General features: G+C 44.7%; 1 protein-coding gene across 1 annotated transcript in view; it reads left to right on the top strand.

The window, feature by feature from the left end:
* Positions 1 to 1180: 1180 nt before the first annotated feature.
* Positions 1181 to 24016, top strand: part of LOC118509655 (homeobox protein araucan-like) — a 106482-nt gene continuing 83646 nt past the window's right edge. Inside the window, exon 1 of the mRNA XM_036050609.1 lies at positions 1181 to 1736. Within this exon, the coding sequence (XP_035906502.1) occupies positions 1632 to 1736 (105 nt within the window). The 5' untranslated portion in view covers positions 1181 to 1631. The remainder of the gene's footprint in view (positions 1737 to 24016) is intronic.

Raw genomic sequence — 24016 nt, 5'->3', positions numbered from 1 at the left:
AACTAACACTCTTTAGCGCCAAATATTTTTCCAACTATTTTCTGGACTCGTGAAGCTCACGCACTGTTTCCATTGATCAGAGCATCCCGTTTGTCGAATCAAAGACCAGCGGAAAGAACACCGTGTCAACCACATGTGAGTGAGCCATCGGAACCAAGCGGCCGTTCTGTTGGATTTACGAGTTATGTACACGGTCACGTTCCGAGCGACAGTACTCGGTGGATGGCCGGCACGCTCAGGACCCGACTGCACGGTTCCACAGTGAAGCAGGTTGCCCGATGAACCGGGGAGGACCATCAGGCTGGCTGTGGGTTTTGTTGCTTGCCCGAGCGCACGTGCGAAGGATGCGACCGAAACACACGGGAGCGAACGAGTACCGAACGAGAAAACAATCGCTCGGTTTGGTACATAGCCTGCGTTTATGTACGCCTCGGGACATCATCCGAAGCCGAAAAGCGACTCCAGCTCAACTCAAGCCAGCGCCACGGCACGGCACTGGGCGCCTGTGCCAAGGCAAACCGAATCCCGACCCCTACGCATTCCTCGTGACTATGTCCCCCCCCCCGCTTCTTCCCTCCCCCACCTCTCTTCCTTCTGCACGCTATCATCTCGGCTCTCCTCTAGCAAACGAGCACGGGCAGGATCTCGGTGTGTCACAGCATCGGGCCACCCAACGTGCACAGCATATGTGAGCTGCGGCAATGAGTCACATTGGCTAGCCTTCAGTGCTAAATTGCATATCCAGCAAGTCAAACATAAATAGTTTTTCCGAAATTACCAGCTCACCTTGTGTTGCTGCGCTGTGTGTCAAGTGTGACTTTGCTTCGAAAGGATCAACCTCAGAAAGGAAAACAAAAAAAAACAATCCCACGTGATCGTGAAAATCTAGAAAAACCCACACCGTTGCTAGAACAGATCGCAGCAAGGCAAAGGGGACGAGCAAGATTTGTGTGGCTCGCGTTGTTGCGTTTTGTTTTCAAGGTATAATTTCACCAACCGTCATAATTGTATGTCAACGCGAGCTTAAAATGCACACAGGAACGCACGTGAACGAGTGGCAGTGATGCGATCGCGAACAATGATCGGCTAGTGTTGCGCGATGCATCTGCTCGCAAATGGTTAGCGTGGTAGCGGACATACCGTGTTTTGTAGTTGTGATGTGATGCAGCACACGGTTCGACGATCCGGTGAACACCTTTGACGAATGTTGACAGGTTGACATGGCTTGGACATGATCATCGATGGTAGAGCGCTGGCTACAGAGCGAGATATTGTCACATTGTTTCTATGCAAACAGGCTGAGGTGCGTCACGAGAATAAGTGTGCAAGAACAGGAATAAGAGACATCTGCAGCAGCTTGCTGTTAGTTGATCGTAATAACGGTGTAGTTTTTTTAAAAAAGATGATGTGTTTATCAAAAAAACAATGTCGTTCAGTGCATGTGAGCTACGGTTCGCCAAGTAAAATATAAGCTATCGCATGGACGCTGAAGTGTACTAATTTACCGATACATGTGTTAATGGTAGCGAACATTTACCCGAGTGAAGTAATAAAACTGTTTAATGGTCTGCGTTACGTACTGCCTCGTCTAAGTTGTGATACGGTTGCTCCCTGAACGGTGCGATCCCAGCATGGACATTCCGGGTGTCACCGAGAACTGGGAGCTGGAGGTGAATCCGCTCATGCAAGAAATGCATGCAGCTCACCGGGAAGATGAGTACTTTAATCCCCAAGAGGTAAGTGCCGAGGTGGTAAGGGAACGCCGTGCGACGGTCCAAGCGAATGATAATTAGCTATCGCAATATCGCGCCACTTAAATAAATAATCCCCATTCGCCGCTGACCGTTACAGTTGTAGCACAAAATGCAAAGCTCGGCCCTAATCCGGCCAATATTCATAAGACAATATCAGGTGTTACGGTTTCAAACTATCCCGGAACGCGGCGGTACTTCCAAGGGGCGTTACATATCAAAGAAAGGCTCGGTAAAATGTAGATTTACTGAGCGCTGGTGAGTTTGGTTCGCTTCGTTGGGATTAAATAGTAGGTTAAAGCCACTGTTTTGCTTTTTATTGATCATCAGTCTTAAGAAAGTGTCTAGACTTTAATTTTGAATGTTACAACCCTTACATTTAAATTGGTCTTTGCAGTAAAATAATTTTTATTTTTACTTTTATTAAGAGTTGAAGTGTTTCACTGATGAGGGGCTTGTGATTCTTACTATATCAGTAGCAAGAATGACTTCACATCATTTGACGCTGTTGATGATGATGCTATCCCGATCCTATTTCAATACATTTCTCTTCAACAGAAAATAGAATTAAAACTATTCTATCGACCTTACCAACTAATTGAGCTGCTTCTACTCCACAAACGATTCCACAAACAAGGCATGCCCCGACGTTCCTCAAAAGCATCGATGCATTACATTGTTGATTCGGGTTTTCCGCTATCCCTTCGGGCATTAGACATGTAAGCGTATTTTCCAACATTTTCCTTCCCCCCATCCCCCGGCCCAGTTTCGGAGCGAAAATTGTTGATTATCCGTACGAAACGACCACCAGAGTGATTACCCTAGTTTATTAAGCAAGAACGAACGGTTTGCTACCACCCAGTGCAAACTACTACCTACCCGGTGCGGTACGATTCGCTAGGATGTGTCCGCCGTACGGTACTAAGGGAAACCGTTCCATTCCAGCACCATGTTTCAACAACTTTATTTTTATTAACCCATTTGGATCATTAATATTCCGTAGTGCGTAGCTGTGGCAAGCTGCCCTTCCGTCCTGGTAGAACCATTCGGCTCCTCTCGCTGACGCGCATCTTCATTATGAAGTTCGTGCTGCTGTCGATGATGTGTCTACGGTGAAATGGCTGCAGCGTGGAAAATGTTTCAAAACATGGATGCAAATTATAACCTAATCAACGGCATTCGTTGGAGTATGAGTTGCCGAAAGGGGTTTTTTGGAGTTTGTAGTATGGTTATGAAGTCGGGAAAGGCGCCTATTTTTCTTCCCATCTGATGAGTTTGGAGCAGCCATTTTCGTTCCACTGCTCAGTGTAAGCCAAACGAAATGGAAACTTTGAGTTGAGCCGGATGCTTGCGCGCGGTTGAATTGATACTTTAATTATCATATGCTGTCACATTTGTAAACAGCTCGTCAAAGTTGTGCGGAAAGGAAATCCATTTCTGTTTGTAGGGAAATGGATCTCTCTGCTATTTTCAATGTACAAAATGATGATTCTTTGTTGATGAATAACCATTTTAATAACTTTCAGAAAGGCGTGTAGTTTTGTTTTAATAGTTGATGAAGTTCAGCAGAAGAACAAATGACTAAAACAATATATTCTGCTGATCTGTGCATAACTTAATGACTTAAGATAACCTTGAAGTCTCTTCAATAATAAGGGAGATATCCACAAGAATAAATGATAAAAGATATGATTTTACAGAGCTGTAAAAAAGCACAGCATTGAGAACACTTAAGGACTCCTTCAAAGTTTTTCTCTGATATACAGGGCTTAAAAATTCCATGCTTAGCTAAGCATAATTGAATAGTTCCATCTAGGCAGAAGTATTACAATTTATCGTTGACAAGTTGGCATGTAATTGTTCAGCCAAAACAAACTCTCAATGATCATAAAGAAAGCCGTAACGGGCCAAATAACATAAGCAAATAGTTTGTTTTGCCACTTTGTGGTAATCAAGATGGTTCAAAACAAACTGCTGCTGCTGCTGCTGCTGCTCACGCTTCCCGAATCTATTCTGTCCCTATGCATGTGCCACCCGTACTCCCGGCAGCCCGAAAAATCAAACAACCGCACAGTTCACACACCAATAGTTTACAACCCTGCTCAACAACTACGAACAGATGTTGCTCGCTTCCTCCGAAATTGGTAATACTTTAGTTTTGCGGTCGGCAAACAAATTTATTGACTTCGTGCGGGTGCTCGTACGCCTGGCGTACACTGGACGCGAGACAACAGTAAGGCCACCCGGAATCACCCCGATAACATGAGGCCACAGAGTTTTCCCCGTGTACGTACCAACAAAAACTCAAAAAACACACAACAGCAAGTAAAAAAAAACCAGGAACGAAGCTACTCTATCCTTCCTTCTTGCCGCAAATAATCGGCGACCAAATGAACGGACCGAGGTCCGAGACACACCAACCAACAAACGAAAAAAGCGCCACTCACTCCAGGCCACGACAAAGGGCCATGTACGCTTCCCCCTGCTTGGACGCCCGCAAAACCCTAGGCACCAACGTCCATCGTCGTCGCTCATTGACCACTGGCCCTGGTGCCGGAGGATGAGAAAAAATAACCATACAAGGAACGCGGTTGACCACGATCGTTCTGGTAAATGTCCGATTCTCCGATAAAATCGTAGGAGCTCGGCGTAACACCGGGTACAGTACCCCAAGAGCTCCGTCATTTGTAGCGCCTGCTGTATCGCTCTGGAGCTGAGCTGAGCCGAGCCCGGATGTTCAACCTAACCCGACCGCTTGCCCATTTTTGCTACCGTCCGTAGCGTCCGCGTGTCCTAGGAGCCAGGATAAAGGAGTAGAATAAATTATTGCTCATGTACGTACACTTGTCCCGTAGCCCAAAACCAGCCAACCAACTTTTGGCCATTCCGGTACCGGTACCGTCTTGCCATCTCCGGTGGCCATTTTTCCCCTCCAAACCCCCTAGCACTGAAGCTGGGCTGGGATCTGAGCGCTCACTGTGCCAATAGGAGCTCTCCCGAAATTGTTAATAGTAAAAACCAGCGTCACAGCTGGTTTACTGTCCAAAGTTGTCCATCGGCGGCTGGGCTGGTATGAGGAGTTGTCGCATTTTGATAACAGCGCCCCTGATGGCCAAATATTCTGTATTCAGGTTGTTTTTTGTTTGTTTGTTTGTAAGTACCAACCTACCTAAAAAAACCTGTAACCAAGCGGAATGATACATGTTCTGGGGGAGTATTTAGGGCTTAAAAGTAGATACTTCATTGGAATGAGTTGAACGCCAATTTTGCGATCCGTTAATTAATTGTGTGCGATGTGTTTTCGTACCGTTCGTGTTGGTAACTTTTCCAGTCGAACTTTATTGGAAACATTGGTAAATTGTGCTGAGTTTTGTTCATTGTACATTGTAATTGGATTGGTATAATATAATGGACTCATCATTAATCTTAGACCATCTCATAAAATCTAATAAGAATCAATAGAGGTTACTAACAAATATTACAATGCACTGGATTCTTACTGTGATTTGTTTAAAGTTAATTGGACAGGGATAATCAAAAGATACATTAATAGTCTTAAATTTCAAATCCAAAGCAGTTGAAGGCACTATTCAATAACAAGAGAAAAAAAAAACACTAGCCGCTATTTTCACTAAAAGCTCATATCGATAGACTGGTCCTCAGATTTCGACAGTTGAAAAGTTTAAAGAGGTATTGATATTGATACTTGCTAGAAGTTCAGGTGAGTTAATATATTATTTGGGTCGCATAGATAAGAACACAGGGCTGACTATCCAGAGAAAGGTAAAACTAAGTCTAGGAAGCCAGAAATGACAGGCCAAAACCTCTTCAATATCAGATTAATATCAATTAAGTCCCTCTGCCAAATAATAAGGAATGAGTATAATATAAAATGTAACGTGGAGTTTTATAAAAAACAGTGCAAAATGTAGTACAAGACAAATAATTTACTTTAAACTAATTCTAACTAATTTGTCAACATACTCGAACAAAATTACAAAATTTGTCTCATTCTGGATCGGATCGGACTGGATGGGAGGATTCTTATTAACTTACAGGAAGATTTTTAAAAAATATTTACAAAGGTTATTTGGTCACTTACAGCTTGCATAACAATTCCTAACATATCGCTCCAACAGAAATGACCAATATTAAAACCTGAAGATCGTTAACATACTCAGAACAGATGCCAAAAGTTAATCGCATAAATAATATAAATAGTGTAATAAATTAACAAGCAACATAAAACGGGCATTAACGAGTGTGGCATAAGCGAATCAACGATCATTGTACCTTAAATAGTATCTAAACTGGTTCCTTTTCATTTTAATGTTCTTCTTCTTCAATAGTCTAACGACCTTAGGTCTGCCATTTCTGGTTTACTAGAGTTATTGATACCGCCTAGTTGGATAGTTAGTCCCCACTAAGGGGGAAACGGCCCAAATGAGATTTGAACCCCGGTCCTGCCGTGTGAAGACCGACGCTGCTGCCCCATCTGATACCAGGCTGCCCCATTCAATCATTTTAATATGTACTTGGTTATATGAATAGTTGTAAGAAATAATTATTTGTACAATTGAATCGTTAGTACAGAAGACTGTAAATCAAAAATCTGTCATCAAAAAGTTCTTGGGCAGCAAGGATCGTTCTCGAGCAGTAAAGTTTATCTTAGATAGGAGAGACGGTGCGTCAGCTAATCCGGTCTAATATTTGCTGCAGCGTTTCCAGTCCAAAAAGCCGACATATGAAGGGTATTATATGAAGAGTAATCAATACTATTAAACTATTCAATACTATTCAGTAAAGTTCTATGATGACTAGTGCTTTCCGGTAACTATCTAGAGGTAGCTAGCTGTCAAAAACAACGCTAAGATCTCGGTGTTTCAGAAGATCGAGGGATGACACGATCTGAAATTTTGTTACTGATTTTTTTTTGCTGACAAATCTACAATAAAAAAGGCTTGTCTAATTTGTCGCATTAAAAATAAAAACTTGACTTTACCTAACCATCAAAGTAACTCTGATCATTAAGATTCAAGAAAATCTTGAATATAGATTCTGTGAAAAAGCCATAAGTTTTCGTAAAATTCAGTGTGCAATTTAAGGTTACACGCTTAATTCGCATTTTTGAAACAAGTTTCTATAAAACATATCTGTATAATGTTTGCAATTGTTGAGATAAACATAATTTAATTTATCGAAGCTTTTTTTTAATTTGAATCCCATTTTGTAACAAGTAATAGCGAAACTCTTTTGTGTTGAACTCTGGAGCACCAACCATTTTAAAAGCATACCCTCCCACTGTTGAGTTCAGCCAGTATTTTACCGATAGGAGAGCAACAAACAAAAAAACACTGGATTCTTTTTTCATGCTCCAATCCACATTAACGCAAAATTAAATTGCATTAAAATTAATTAAAATGGCCGCACACCGGAACACCGGTCCGTCGGGTAAATATGACAGATGATTGCTAATTGAGTGCGGATGGCAGTCTGTGGTCGATTGGCAAGCCCGTTTGAAGGGAAAGCAGTCGGACACCCGCGTGTGTCCATCTCCGGCACGGTTGATCCGTTTGTTTTTTTTTTCGCGAGTCTGTGCGTGTGTGTATAGTTTCCGCGTCAATTACTCGTCCAGTTGGGGTGAACCCGTCCATGGGGTGGGAGTTCAACACGGCGCACCGTTTCCCACCTTTGCTGTGACAATCATTTTAAAATTTTGCTCGGCCCACTCAGCCGGAAGATGTCGTTTGATTACATCAATCGTTCAATATGCTTAATTTCACATTAATTTGCTCAGTGTCTCTCCCGTCCGTTTGGTTTGGCTTTCCCGTTTGGCAGCCATGATTGAAATGGGATTTGTGTCAGTCAGCATGAAAAATACTATTTTTCTACTAAACTGACGCACGATGTAATGAGCGACGGTGGCATCGGGTTACAGTTTTGTAATTGAACCTTACACATAATTGATATGTTAGTAATGGAGATGGATTTTTTTGGGTCCGGTCCGTTGTTGTGTAATTGGACATTGAGTTCAAATATTCTCCCGATTGAAAATTTAATAAATCTAAGCTAATAAACATTTTCATGGAAAAATATGCCAAAAAGGCACCCGGCATTTGCATCCGAACTGATTTTATGCCTCGAGAACAAGCTCATTTGCGCACTCAATTGCACTACTACTTGGTGCGCAACAATAGTTTTTGTCCCCCCCAGAGAGAGCCCATTAATTCAGCGGTAAAAATGCAATTTACACCGAAACAGATTTTTTCGTTCCCGTCCCGGCCATCATTCGGAAATCACATGTGCCCTGTTTTTTAAATTCTCCCTACCTTTTGTGCAAAACAAGCTCCTGCTGCTCCCGGTTCGGTCTGTCAGACTTTTTGTTTTAAAACCGCCGGGCCGATTATTTCAATCCAGCGCGCACGAGTTTGGCTGTTCAGCAAATAGCAAAAACCTTTTTGTTTTGTACTTTTACCCCATTTTTTTGCTACGATTTTGTGTGTGTGTGTGTGTTGTTTGCTTTATTATCCACATAAAGCCCGCTGTTCAATACATAAAATATGGGCTTTAAATACATTTTTGTGCCGGTACCGTACTTGAGCAATAATTATAATTCAATTTCCCGGACAGTACAACATTATTTTTGTGCAGCCTGCTTTCCACACTGCTTTTGGGGGGGCGAAATTGTTATGGGAGAAAAAAATATCTCATTTGAAATCTAGGAATTAAAAAAAAGTCCAATACTAACAGTTATCCCTATGAGAATAAAAAGCTGCTGATTTTTGCAACAGCTTACACGAGATCAGCAAACTCCAATACAGAACGCTAGCTGTTCTGTGCTAAATAAGCAGTAATTCGTTTAATTCCTTTTTTTCAGTTTACATTTTTTCATCCCTTTGTACAAAACGTATATCGATTCAGCTTAAATAAAAATTAATTTATAAAAATGCTGCATTAAGTACAAAAACTGCAGCCAAGTGTTAAAGTGACGCGAAAAAATCGCTCGTTCGGGACATTTAAATAACGCGACCCGTTGCAATGCTGAATTATGTATAAATAAATAAATGAATAAAGAAAAAGTCTCATGCATTTATAATTTCCCCGCGTGTGTATATCGGGTGTATCGGTATTGGAAAAGCGTGATGCAATAAACTCGCGGAAAGTGGGTGGTTTTTTTTTGTTCATTTTCCACCCAAATTTGGCAAGGTGCATGCGAAAGCGAGCCTAATTGAAAAACACTCAACCTAAATCAAACACACTTACCGGATCATCACCGGTACCGGTCGGAAGCATTCAAATTCAACTTCAACAACACCCCCTCACGACATGAGATCGATCTGACGCGAACGGTGTACGAAACTAATGTGTGAATATCTGCTTTAGCTGAAGCTATTTATTTTTTCATGACGGCATGACGAATGGCAAATAAAATAGCGTTACATGCCATGCCGTTCGATCTCATCGATTGGCACAGTGGCAGGTTAACGGCGAGAAGGGATAAGATACCTGAACTTTTCGACCGAATTCGCTTGATTGATGTTTGCAATTAGGACGCAATTGTTATCAAGTGTTGGAAATCTATCAAAAAGGAAGGTATCAGGCTTTGAAAAGAGCGAGAGAGAGAGAGAGAGAGAGAAAAGCTAACGAGATGTACTAATTATGAAAGAAGAGCTTGATGGCAGCTGCTGATGAGCTGGGGACTCATTTAATATAATTGTATACAATTTAACTCATTTATTTACATAGTTTTTGTGCTGAAAATCTGTTGGAGTGCATCTTATATAATTCTGGATATTAAGTCTCCTTCTTTTGGAAAAAAAACCTTCAAAACCATTAGAGTTCCTGGTGAGCTCCACAACCCAGAAAAAAACTCCCAGAATGTGGTTAAGTGCAGGCAGCAGGTTAAGTGCCAAAAAACCTGGAAAATAGTTCCACACACACACACACTTGCTGGTCCTACCTTCACTACCGATAACACGATAAAGGAGGACCGGGCTAACGTCCCGCACCATGCGAAAACATCGTCCGTGGTGACATTATTCGGCTTAAGAGGCGCTAAAGCGTTGGCCGATTCGGGGAAATACTCACCCAACCCAGCGCAGCGCCACAGGACGCGTCGGCCCTGCAAAAGTAAAGTGCACCCTGCCCCGAAACGAGAAGCGATATTTCGTGTAGATGTATGAGATGGGTCTACTGTTTTTTTTTTTGCTGCCCGAGGTAGTATTCTTTTGCATTACCGAGCTGCGCTGTACTACTATTCTGACACGGTTCCAACACATGCCACGGTTCCCTGAGAGGTGAAACATAAAAAAGGCGCTACCGTGCGCGTATACTTGAGGCGCAAATTAACGGTCGTCGGCTCTGTCGCAGTGCTTCAGCGTGTGTCGGTTTTTGGGCAAAGAGATTCAAGCAAGAGAAGCAACAGCAAAAAAAAAATCAACCATCCAAAAACGCACCACCAACGCTAGGCGCCGTAGTGCACAAATGTGGGCCAAAGTGCATAAGTAACCGTCGCGTACGTCTACTATTTGGCCCACTGCCAAACCTCTGTGAAGATACCTCTGTGGTCTGCGTTTATGATCCGTACTGTTTCTTTTTTTTACGATCAAGATAAGTAAATGCCTCTGTAGGGTAATGTACCGAGCAAAGCAACAAAAACAAAAAGAAGCGAAAAGGCACAAGATGTAACTTGAATAATTTGATTTAATGGAACTAGAGCAATAAATCACGGAAGGCGCAGAAGAGCACTCAGAGTGCACGTCAGCCGATCCTTACGGACGAAATGAGGAACAATCGCGCTGAGCCCTCTGACCTGAAGCCGAGGTTCTGAGTAGCTCTGCACCATGAAAGTAAAAGTTTCCGACCCGTTTCGTTTACCCTTAGAGTGAAATGTTTTAACGGCTTCAGCTGGAAATATTCCTACAACAATTAAGATGCGAGATAACGAGACACTTGTTGCGGGTGAGGTGTAACTCGGTCAGCAACAAATCATACTCCGATTCTTTGATTACAGGGTTTCCCGACAGCGTGCGATTGCCCTTGGTACTGCTGTTTATGGACCAATTTCGCTTCGCGTAGCTCAAAAGCACAGCACGACAGGGTATAGAAGCTGTCAGGGACAGGGACTGTAAGCCTGTCAGTCGCTGGCAGCCGGGCAAGTTCTATTTCCGGAGGGTCAACCGGTAGGGAAGGGCGATAAAATTGGGTGTAACTGGGCGTAAGGCATCATAAAACAATTATAGTGTGTGAGTTGATTATAGGCCAGCAGTAAAAAGGATTTCTGTGTGTGTGATCTCATTTTTCTTGCTTTAAAGTTGCTGCGAGTAAGTGCGGTAGCCGGTAGACGAAGAAGGCTTTATCACTACTTGCCACTTCCCTGTCAACAGCTGCTGTAAGGTGGTGATGGTGCCGGAGAAGCAAATAATAGTAAAATGTTGCGGTCCGCTATTAATTTTGCTCGGGCATCATAAACTAAAATTTGTTCAAATAGCACTTTATGTCCGGGGGAATTGTAATAAAGTCAAGTTAGTGGCCTTGGCCCGCCGGAGCTCTCCGTGGCGTGTGGGTTTAATGTCCTGTTAACGATGCTTATGCTACTGAGCGCGAGACGCTATCTTAATTTAATGATTACAGCTCAGGATTATTATCTTTTAAAGCGTAAGGGAGCAGCGTTGGCGATAAGAGTGTTGATAACTGCAGGCACTGTTACGATTTGGCTTTTAACTACCCATAATAAGCAAACGATTAGGGTGTGCTTTTACTGTTTTATTGCGGTACTGTTTCTGCAGGAATGTACTTGATTCTATATGGACAAAATGATCTAATGAAACATTGAAAAACAAGAAGTTCATCCGGTCCCTTTGGTGCATGACTCAACCTCAATCCTTGAAAGGATTGCTCACTGGCAGGCTGGCGATCGTGAAGGATCGGTGGTAGTTGTAACGCTTAGCGCGACATGCCCTTAGTGAAAGTGCTGATCCCTCGTTGTGTGACCTGTAATCGATCATCTGTTTGATCAGTCTGTCGCTTTATCGCGCCATCAGCCTATCTGCCTTAGCTGTCTGCAAAGTCCTTGCTTGTCCGGTCCGGTCCATCCGTCCGTCGGAGCAGCTAGCCAAATCCTTCCCGGTCAGTCTGACCCACATCAGAAATGCTTCCGTAGCGTAGAAAGCGCTGGACACTGGCGAAGCGTCACCGCTGGCGAAGGACACTTTCTTAATTACGATCCCTATCAGTAGCAGACGGGCGTGGTGAACACAACAGTCTGGACAGCAGCCGCAGCAACTCCAAGGGCCAAGCAAATTAATCTCTCCGTCTTGCGCTGCTGTCATCATTGAAATGTATACCGGCCGGCCACACCGTGATCGCGTCCCTGGCCGGACCAGCCAGAAAAGATGCACACACACACACACACACACCTTGCAAAGCGCAAAGACGCCAGCGCCTTCCTGAAGAAGAGAGGGAACAAAAAAGGTCGATCCTCGGGATCCTCACCGGAAGGTGAACATGAGCTTCCCAGTTTTTGTTCCCCCTTGGTTTGACGATCCCTTCGCTTACTGCTTTGGCCCTTTTCCAGTCTCTGTCTTTGCTCGGTGGCTCCTTCCCATCCTACCCGACCCTTTGCTTTGCCTACCCTTACCCATTACACCGAAATGCCCGGTTGCTTCTCGTCACGCCTTTCGCTCGTCCGTGCTACCTGCCGAAAGGAGCGCGCAACGGTCGGAGCCACGGCTAAAGTCCTGGCCGAAACGGGGCCAGCCGAATTTTGAAGGCATTTATAATCCACTAATTGTTTGGCGCCATCCAGTTTCGGGGATGGTGTCTCTCGCTCGCTCGCTCCACATCTCTCATGGCCCGTTTTTGTTTTCCTTTCCCTTTCCGAGTTAACCTTTTTTTTTTTGGCGTTCATTCTTGCGTCCGCCGGGACAAGTCCCAAGACGCCGTCGTCGTGTCGTTGCTTTGGCTGCGTTCTTGCTGAAGCTGAAGAATACACACTCACCGGTGCTCCGGCCTCCAAGGATCTGGCGTGCAACGCATTAAGGAAGCGCCAAACGGACGGTCCCCTTGCTGGACGCTGGAGCTTCGAAGGGTATGCCGGAGCCACCGGCGGCCAGCGGAAACTTTTCATAAAAATCGTGATACTTCCCTCACTGGGCTTCGGAGGCGGCTGGACTGGGCTCTCCCGGGAAAGGGGGCGGATGCACGCCAAAATTCGAATCCAAGCCGGTGAATCCTCCGCCGGTGGAGAAGGTTTGGAACATAAAAGTTTAAGGTTTGTTTATTGTTTCCCTCGTCATCCGCGGCCCTCCTAGGTCCAATCACACGGACGGTTCGTTCGTTCGTTCGTTTTTTATGTGCGACTCCTTCGTTAAGCCCTCGTTGCCTTTGGAAGCGTGCTCACGGCACACCTCAGCCCAGCGCCGGACAACGGAACACTCTCCAGCACTTTGGGGCCAGCGGTCCAGCGGTTTTCGCAGCCAAATCGCAGGCCCTTTTTCCCGGTGTATCGACGACTCCTGCCACGGCTAAACGGCGACGACCAGCGTCTGGCGCAAGATTTTATTGTTATCGCTGCGTTGATGTTGACCATACAAATAAAATTATATTATTTTTTATTGATGGTTACCTTTTTGCCTTTTTTTGCCCCGGCCGTGCGGAGACCTGTTGCAGGCGAGCCATCCCTATCGCGCTGCCTGTGCACGCTAGCAGGCGTAAGGGTTTGAGGGTATTTTTTATTTGTCTTTTTGTTTGGGATGGCGCTCATCCTCCGGGTGGCTTGTTAACGGGCCTGCTTTTCTGTTTGCCCCGGGATGGGGCAAAAAAGACATTCTCCTAAGGCGCATGGCTCATCTCCTTCTATTGCACAGCCAAATGACACCACTTTGGAGGAAGGACGCGACTGTTTGTTGGTTGATTTCCACTGCCGCTGATGTGTGGTTCTTGACCACTCGTTCGCGACGAAAAAAACGACGAACGAGCGAGCCTGCGCTTGGTGACGACGCGGTCAAGTCTCCGCCGGAGGTAAAGTTGTCGAAATGGCTATTATAAAAATCACATTTTTATGTATTGATTAATTGACGCTGTAAATTTTTGTGACATTTTCTGACCGACCCACCTTGTGTCCGTCGACCGGCCTGTTTGCGCACCATTTTTCCATCGATCGAACGCTGCTGTCGGTGTGCTCGCGAGCAGTTCTCGCGTACGCGTATCGGGCCGACGCGCTGACAAACCTCCGTCCCGTCAATCATCGGGCGTGTTGATGGTGGCGTGGACTTGACACTTTTTTTTTGGCTGGAATGGGTAAGAAAGTTGATAAGGAGGGGTTTCTTATTACACTTTGAATGCTTCTTTGTACGTGGCTAGGTATTTTGGCTATAATTTGGATCAGTTAGGGTGACTCCAACTAAAATAATTTGATGAACATTTCAAAGCATGCAAATTGTCGTACAAATCTAGTTACTGTACTACACGCCTCCCATGTTCTGTTCGAAACAACGATCTTCCGTTTTGGGAATCTCCGAACGATGTCATGTCACCGTTATCGCGAGCCTCCAGTACGATCAGGGAAGTTTGTTAAGCTTGTTTTGTTTTGCTATAAAAATCCTTGACAAACAGCATGTCTTATCATTTCGTCACCCTCACTTTAAGCCATTTTGCGGAACAAACAAACGAAACATTCAACAGCGAACGTCCTTCGAACATCACCGCCAACCAGACAGGATCGCCGCCGGGGTCTACCTTCCAGTAGTGTTTACTTTCTTGTTTCCAATCGACCCAAATTATCGGCCAGCAAGCGGGCTTCAAGATTCCCGAACGGTTGAGATGCAAATGAGCGATATGGAAAAAAGATAAATACAGGAAAAACGCTAATGAGTGACCCCGGTGGCCCAAAACTTGCAGCAAGTTCCACCAGTTTTTCTGTACGGGCCGACGGCGATGGTGGTGTTGGTCAGTGCCAGCTAACATTTGCACAACACCGTGGGACTAGCCGGCGCACGAAGGCTTTCGTTTCCTTCAATCAACGGTAACGCTCACAGCCCGCGAGCAAGCCCGCAAGTAGTGAGGGTCAGTTCTTCGTGCGTGCCTACTTTGCGGGGGTGCCATTGCCAGCATGATGATGATGCACACTGGCTGGCAGACCTCCGTGCGACTGGCTGCCTATAAATTTACATAATCAATGCATCATCAATGCGGTGCACGCCGCACGAGGTCGAGGTTACCGGGCACGGAGCCGGTGCCGGTGAAAGGTGGGCAACAACTGGTGGGCCCCGAAGATGGACAAGTGTAGGAATTGGGTGTAAAATATGAAAATGCATAATCAAAGTCTTTCACCAAGCGTCTGCCAACGTTAACAGACCATGTTCGACGTTTCAACACCTACAGCGTAATCTGTTGCAGTTTGCCTGGTTCTGCGGTTCGTCCGAACCGGGGACAAGATCGCTCGCCAAAGATGTCCTCCGTCATAAAGCATTCGAGTTAAAACAAACAAACAACGCGTTCATCGCTGTCCTACGGAGTTGCCACCAATGTTCTGGGCAAAGTTCTCGGACTCGGACGCGAACTTCTTCTCGGGAGGAGTTGTGGGAGCAGTCGAGGCTCGAGTATGATTTGTTAAGCCACAGCCTCAAGCACTAGCTGAAAGTCGTTCCTCTGGTCACCCGTCACCCGACTCCTCATGTACCGGTTCCTCTGCAAAGTTTTACAAGTTACCATGCTGGAAGCAATCCATCGTTGCCGGAGCGTCCGCAGCACGGAACGAACCCGGGGCTGTAAAATGTTTAGGTTTGGCTAAAATAATAAAACCCTCTCGCAGTCATTTGTTGCACTTCGGGGGGTTGTTGGGAAAAATTAAAAAGAAAAATAACCGAAGCGATTCAATTTGGAGTACGCAATGCAGTTTTATGGAGCTCGGCTCGGTCCGAGTCGGCCGTGGTGCGGGTCCCCCTGTTTTTTTTTTTTGTTGTTTCGCAAAACCCGCGTCATCCCGACTTCCTTCCGCTGTTCCGGACGATCGTACGTTGGGGTGTGGAGTTGGATTGTTTTTTTTTTATTTCATCTTCACCCTTGTAGTCGCGGTTGTCCTTGGATCCCGGCCAGCCAGACTCTATGCTTGGGTGGGGGTATTGGTGGCGACGCACCGTGACGCCATTCGGTCGGAAACCGGTCCGTGGCGGGATCGGCGGGCGTCGCGGAACCGTTCGCGGACCCGCGGCGGAACGTGCCGGCAGCGACGAAGAAATGACTAATTCCATAAACATTTATGTCTGTTGATATTGCACTTTTTATGATAAATATATTTAAATGAGCTCTCTGTGGCGATTGTTAATGCCCGTGCGCCAGGAACGGTTTTGCTGCTCCCTGTGAGCCGACCCGGTGCCCGCGACGGTGCTGTGTGCGAAAGAAAGCACAACACCGAGGGATGGATGGAAACTGCAACGGATTCGATCGCAGTGCCGAAAAACAACCGAAACCCCCATTCCTCTATTTAGCGCAGCTCGAGGTGCCCCAGAGATCCCTCCCCCCACCCGGGCAAGGATTGGGTCGTCATTCGGACGTTTATGATGCGGTCCTGATTGCAATAAATAGGTTTTTGTGCAGGTTTTTTTTTTTTTTTTGGGGTGAACCCACCTGGGCAGAAATCTTAGCCAATTAATCTTAAATTGGTGAAGACGTTAGTTTCATGTCTTCAAGAGCATACTTAACCATGGGCAAGTAATTAGTCACCCTAAGGCAGGCGGTCATAGTAAAGAATGGACCACAAACAAACAACAGTCTGCAAAAATCGTCGTCTGGAAAGCTGTAAAGTTGAAAACCGAAGCAATTAAACGCTGCTTCGGTTAGGAAACCAGAGATACCTTTCTAATTTTTGTTTCGCTTCGGTTTTGTGTAATTGTTCCTCGGAACGTTGGACTTCATTCTTGAAGACGTCGTCACCAGAGAGAGGAGTAATTTGAGGGTTTTCGTATGCAATAAAACAATAAACGTACGCTATACGAATGTAACAATTACAATTAAGCAGAACATCTGAAAGCATCATCAGCTGGTAGATGCATTCCTATGCAGATGCAACTTAACTTGAAGAATTAATTTTAGGTCCAATCTTTCAGTTTAGGCTTTCAAAAGTATTGGCTTTATAAAACAGCAACATTGCTAATGAATTTTAAGCATACATCAGCAATGTTTCTTCGATTTTTCGATTTTTATCTTCGGTTATATTAGGTTCGCAAGTACATAACGGCCGCTTGCAAATCGATAGGAGATTTCCGTTTTGAAGTTTTTAAAACGTCGTAAATCAAGTTTGGAAAGTTTGGAAATGATAATCAAATAGATGAGAAACTATTCCATGTTAGTAAAAATTCTTACTGCTTGAAAAAATCTGATTTTGTGCCGAGTAAACACCATCTGCGGGAGGTGTTACTGTGGCGCTGAACGAGCTCGAGATCTCACTCGAACATCCATAGATCGAATGCTTTGCTGAGTATTGGATGGGACCAGCCCGGCATCATCTACTAAGAACTTCTACGCCGGACATCTATTTCGATCCATGGCCTTGGCTGACCAGCAATCCTTATAATAAAAATAGATCCAGAACTGATTGGATACCTTGAATGGATCAAAGGACGTAGGATTTTGTCTGAAAAAGGGTCCCATGATTTACCCGAAAGGTGCTACAAAGTAATACAGGATAATGGACAATACTTATCCAGTGCAACTAAAAAAGATACCACGAGTAAAAAAACTTCTCGTTAGTTATTTGCGTACCTAATATGGCTCCATAAGGTTTCCTACAATATCGTATGGTCGTTTCATACTCTCCTACTCTATATCATAAATCACAGAAAAGCAACGTTGGTAACACTTTCCAGAGCGTTCAGTGGCGTTCCTCTACGCCCGATCCGATCAATCTTCATTTGCAAGCAATCTAAAGCACCGTTTCAAGTGATCCTAAACACCTGCTAGAAAATGATTTTATTTCCCCCCCAATGGGGATCTTTGCGATCGCGTTCACGAGCTGTTGATCAGCTGCAGCGAGCGTAGCGGTCGATTGTCCATGAAGAAGGTAAGCGTTTGCGTAAGTGATTTTTCAGATGCAAATTAGGCCATCCCGGACCGGACCTAATGGGCGCAGGGCTGTCCGGGACGCTCGAGGTAGAGTCGAGGTGCAATTCTCATTCGATGCGTTTCGATGCACTTCCCAAACAATAGACGTAGTGCGTAGGCAATGCTGAGCCTCACGCCACAGTGCCTAAGGGAGAGAGAGGACTTGCTACACACACACACACTTGCCTCACTCGCACCGTTCACCGTCAATAATAATCGTAATAGTAATAATAAACATCCTGCTACAGCTCTACCTGTCAGCAGCGCACATACACTCGGTTTCTAGAGCTGGCCAACGGAAAGAGGCCACAAAAATGAAAGATATTCCATAACGACGTGCACGCGTGGCACGAGAGTGTTACATCTCCGTGTTTGTTTCCTAAAAGAAAAAACGAGTGGCAACAAATATTACTCCCCGTTTGCCAAGTCGTTACCTTCATTCCGGTTGGTCCGGCTGCAATGTCAATTAATGTGTGTGTTTTGCAACAAAAGCGTTATTATTGCTGCACTTCCTCGTCCTCGGCAAAGAACGGAGGGGTGGTTGGGCTAGTGTGCCATTGTGTGCCTTTTCCACTGCTTTGCCGAACGCACTCACTTCCCTTAAGCGAGACAAGATGGATGCCCGCTGGTGGGGAGCGTGTTTTGGCGTACGTAGTTAGGCTCCGGGGATCCGGATTCGGATTAATACCGTTGGTCTCCGGTTTGTTTGTTTTTCGATTGTTTATAGCAGTTGTTTGCTGCACTTCCCGTTTTGCTGCCGGCTAAGTACGAGAGTACGATGTGATAAAAAATGATTAAATGTAACACACACGCTCACACACATTTATGGCACGAAGTACCACTAGTCGGTGCAACGGTAATAATGGTCAGGTTGAGATTTGTGCGCTTTCTTTGGTATGAGCTGGCATGTTTCTGCTAGCTGGGCAAGTGGGCTGGTGGCTCCTAAATCGTGGTTGGTTCTTGGGTTGAGAAGGAAAATGCAGAAAGACAGCACTTGCATCCAAAAGGTGCTCAATTCAACCTAGATGAGGGCATTCAAACTAGGCGGTACAGTAAGATCTTGAAGGAACGGCAAGCTATCAAATAAATATGTTTTAATAGCAAAAAATGGTTCACAATGGCAATGGCTGTAAGATAAACTTATCTAATTATATACGAATGAAGATAACATTTACGGGTGAGGATCTCGTTATGGATTTGATGAGGGTTCGTTGTTCTTTGTTGCGTTAGATAGTAGTTCCTTATAGTTATACTTATTTGCTTAACAAAACTTACTATACCAAGGAATCACTGCTCTTTTACCTGAGGTCTGAGTTCAACAACTAAATTGATCAAGATGATCTCCACAAAGTTTCAGGAACCATAATAAAATATGACCAATGCGTGGAAATGATCTCCACAAAGTATATTGCCACAATAAAGAACAGTGAAGGTATAAATAGTTAAATTTTAGATTGCGTTTGAGCTTCAGAAGCTCAGATACAATGCTTTAGGAATGAAAGTACCAAAAATCTTAAGCGCATTATGTGCGTAATATATTTTAAATTATTCGACAATACGGCATCAGTCCGTAATAATCAATAAATAAATAAATAAATAAATAAATATTTTAAATTATTTGCCAAGTGAGTCAAAAGCTATCATGGCAGACCCATGACAAAGACTAACGTGAAATAAATAAGTCTAGGCTGGCCAGACCTTGGAGTTCGTTATATTTTATAGCAGATATTTTATATGAGGATCTTTACTTCCAAGAACTGCATCATTTGAAGCTGGTGAAAAAAGGTTACTCGGACATAATTGAATAGATCTGGTTAACAGAAAAATTTATCGTATGACACTACCAGCAATTCGAGTGTTCTGGGTGCTGCTTAGGTACGAAACGGTGAGCATCTTCCATCATCTCGTTAGGAAGCCTTATTTGTATACTAACATTATGTTAAATAATTGGCCTATAAACACACTCTCCAGAAAGTGATTTGCAGGGCATATTTAAAAGATCCATTAAATTATTCACAATGGGTTTAAGGGTTTCTAGAACCTACAAAAAATGGAACGATTTGCTATGAAATTTTGAATATTAAAATCAAAGTATCGATTTGATTTTTTTGTACATTTTTCACATCAAAATTGGGAAGTTTATATAGCTAAAAACATTATGAACATCCTTTTTCCCAACCTAAAACCACCAGGAAGCCCGGTGGAATTGCGGTAATGGGGCAGAACCTGGATTGAATGACTGAATCACTAGCTATTGCTCTAATGCTTTTTTTCTTAATGAAAGGGCTGGCCGTTTTGCTAATGCTTTCATTTACTAAGCATAAAAATCGCAAGCTCTAGCCCTGGCTCGCTTTATAAAATTTTATATCTTTTTTTGTATTATTTATCAATACATAAATACTCTATATGTATATCAATAACCTCACGGTCGATGTATTACCTTGTACTTGTAGCACCCATTTAATGCTCCATCTTATCAGGTCGAAGGTACGCTTCCCATCGCTCAATTCAAGGTTGTCGGAAAACCCAACATACTTCAACCCGTTTTTCCTCAATATAATGCGTAAAAGCAACGTTCTTCGCTTCAAAACAAAGGCAAAAATATGGCAAGGTTGCGTTGGTTCGGCGATCAGAAATCGGTGCTATAATTGGCGTTGGCTTTGAATACTGCTAATTACTTAATTGCTGCCTTTGAGCTGCCCTCCCATTAACCATCGATAGATATTCGATCATAATCAATTTCCTCCCCAAAAGCTGGTTCGCCCCAATCCAGCCAGCCTGCGTTCCGTCACCGGACGAAAGACGCTCGATCGACCGGGAACCGACATCAATGGGAGTTCCCCGGGTCCTGGTCGTCAAACGTCAAGGTAATACATCATCGTCATCCAAAGGCGTTCGGAATACTTTTCACGATTTCTTCCCACCGTTGTCGGCCGTGTCACCACCATCGGCCGCTGTCAGTATGAAGGCGGCCGCAGAACGCAAACACGGGCCAGAGGTTTGGACGACACGGCGGCACCACGCAGCAGGATGATGATTGAGGAGAGTCGATTGAAAAAGTGCGGCACTTTTATTGATAATCTAGTGCCTTGTCAACTGCCGCCAACTGCGCTCTTCATCTTCTTCGCTTCGCGCCTTCACGTGCCGCGAGTTGGCGACGACAGCGACAGCAAGCAATCAATATTGGTCGCTCCATGCACACGGCCCGACGCACATAAGATACGTCGTACGTCGCCGTTGTCCCATCGCCATCGCCGTTCGCTTGCTGCGATCGATCGGGAGCGATCGCTTCACAACGGCTGGGCCGCTCCATCGCGGTCTCGTCAGTCCGGAACGAGACCACGCATACGTGTGTGCGTGTAGAAATTGATATTTGACGGGGCCGTTGTTTACTTTGTTATCTTTAATTCATTTACCGAATGTTTACGCCCCACGATAAGGATACGCCACTCGTACAAGCCACCCCGTACCGAACCGTGAAGCTTTCTTTCCCAACCCAACCAACTCTTACCAGTCCTGGTGCACAGGACTTGTCCTGGACGGCCGCCAACGAATCGTATCCCATCGTCTCCACTAATCCACTTTGACGACGGACGAAAGCGATTCCTAACGATCTTCGAATCGTTTTCCGTGCAAAGATTCGAGAACAACGTTACGCTCGGGAGGGAAGCGTAACAAAAAGAAAACCCACACGGCCAAATTCAATCGGAAAGATTCCAACGATGGTATTCGAGAGGAAAGGACACAAACGGGAAACAAGGACTCGGAACGATGCTAAGCGTAATGCCGTAGCACCTCTTCTAGGTTGGGAAACATCAGAGCGAAGCAAAGGGCTAGCTTCCTAATGAAAGACACATCACCATCGACCCGGTTCCGAGCGAGAAGAGCATGAAAAAAAGAGTTCCTCTGCTTGTCGCGTTCGTATCCTCGCCGTGCCCTTTTCTTACCCGTGCCGCCCAGCTCCGATTTCAGGTGTCCCGTGCAGCAGCAGCAGCACAATTGGCGTAAATGGCGTCAAGCGATCCGGTGCATCCTTTCCTTTCCGTTGTGTTTGTGCATCGATCGTACGCTGCACATTCGGGCTAGCCATCCCGTCCCAGTGGCTTTGACGTCTTTGTTGTTGTGGTAAATTTAATCCGATTTTCCCGAAACCCCAGTTTCCAGCCCGGCAGACTCCCGTCCATTAGGGGAAACGGTCCGGTGCGGGCTTAAGACGGTGTTGAGTTTTCGCAAAAAACGATTTTCGTCGGATTTGTCTGACGCCATCATTACGGAATGATTGCAGCCGATCCAGATTGAAGGGCAAGATAAAACCTGCAAGGCTTGTTCGGTATTTCCGGTCTCCTTTTTACGGAGTCCTGTGCTTGGTGAAGAATGTCGTTTTGGACGGTGCTCCGTTTGCGTAAATACAAACAGCTCAGGTAAACTCAGCCGGGATAGAGTAAATGAAGATCTTAAGTTTTGGGAAGCTGAAGCAAATGATTCACAAGGATCGATTGCTTAAACGCTGGGCAGTTTGTTTGTGCATCCGTTTGTTAAATAAAGGTGTGAAGCGAAAAGGTCTTTGGCCTGCAATTTAAGACAAAGTGTGCTCGTTTTAGTTTATCAAAACGATATGCGAACATTCGCGATGTTGATAACTGATCTTGACAGAAGCAAAACATTTCAACAGCAGCCGATCCAACACAAAAGATACGATTTTGTAGGACAAATTGTGGTGAGATTGATGTGAGAACTACAACTTCATTTAAGGCAGAGCGAAACTGGCTCGAAGGAGATAGAAATATCTTGATGTTTGTAGCTTCATCTCAACAAAGTATCTTGAGCGTTTGAGCCAAAATGAACTTCGCAACAGTAAGCACCCACCGCAAGGTCAATGTAATATTGATGCTGCCAAAAGGCCTAAATCGAACAAGCAATACGACCTGGGAAAAGGGCCATCGATTACGTGTCATAAAGGAAGGAAAAATTTAACTTCACCATCACCAAAACAAACAAACAAAAATTAAGCCAACCGTTCGTGTGATGCTGGGGAAGCACCGACCGGGCCGGGCACCCATTGTTTTTCTTCGGTAGCGCTTTTCTTGAGAGGAAATTTGTGTAATAAATTTGATTGTTTTCGTCCCGTGCTTCCCCGTACGTATCCGGTTTCGTTTCGCGGTTGGTTTATGGGTGTTTTCGGTCGGGCCGTCCGGTAGAGTAGCCGTCGCTGTCGGTCAAAGGTAAAAGGTTCCGTTGCGTCTTTTAGCCGAATTTAGCGGCCTAGCGGAAATGGTACTCTAGATAGACCGAAGAAAGGAATGAGCCAGCGGATCGAAGCATCGGTGCCCGCGTACGGTGGGCAGAAGCTTTTTTCTTGTTTTTGGTCTTCGGTTTTTATAGGATCATTAATTTTATGTTTATGATTTATGATTAATTAATTAATCCATCAGCTTCTTTCTCCCGGAGGAGGGGGAAAGGGGGGGGGGGAGAGGGGCGCCGATCAACATCGCCATCGGGGTACGCTGCACGGATGCTGGATAAAAGCGTTTAATTAGCGGACCGGAATCGACGCTTCCGTCCGGTCCGGATTCCGTCGCAATGTTGTGCGAGTGTCCAGTTTTCTATTGTGTGTGACGTACGTATGCAACTTAGATTCGTGATTGATTCGGTTTTGTCTTAACCAAGGCATATGTAGAGACTTTTTTAAATATATTTAAATAAACTACTAGAGGCGCATCCTGTTGATCGGTAACAACTGCTTTGAGCTTTAATACATCTGCTCACTTCAAGAGAACAACGATGTAAATTGAATAATATACGGCTTGTGTACTGTGTCGTAGGACACAAGAGGCTATTAAGGAATATTGTCTTATAACCTGTATTAATCAAACTGTTGTAGAGTCTGTCTAATAAAGCAGATATTTAAGATGAAACGAAGTCTAGTTGATTTGTTCTAGTACTTCCTGAACACTGGTGTCAGCGTATCCGTCTAAGAGTCTTGGGTATGATGAACATTATTTAAAAAATCTTATCCAACTTTTATCTTCCATATCTAAGACGACCATATGAGAATGACCAGACTACGAGACAATTACCGAGAAGTAGCTACAGCTTCATAGTCAATCACGTCGGCCATCGAATTAACTCTAGAGAGGAACCACTGCTATGACCAATAGAAGTGT

Source organism: Anopheles stephensi, chromosome 3 (genome assembly GCF_013141755.1).
Source record: "Anopheles stephensi strain Indian chromosome 3, UCI_ANSTEP_V1.0, whole genome shotgun sequence".
In the NCBI taxonomy this organism is placed as follows: Eukaryota; Metazoa; Arthropoda; class Insecta; order Diptera; family Culicidae; genus Anopheles; species Anopheles stephensi.
Note: the sequence above shows the minus strand (reverse complement) of the source record. Positions and strands in the feature narration are given on the sequence as shown.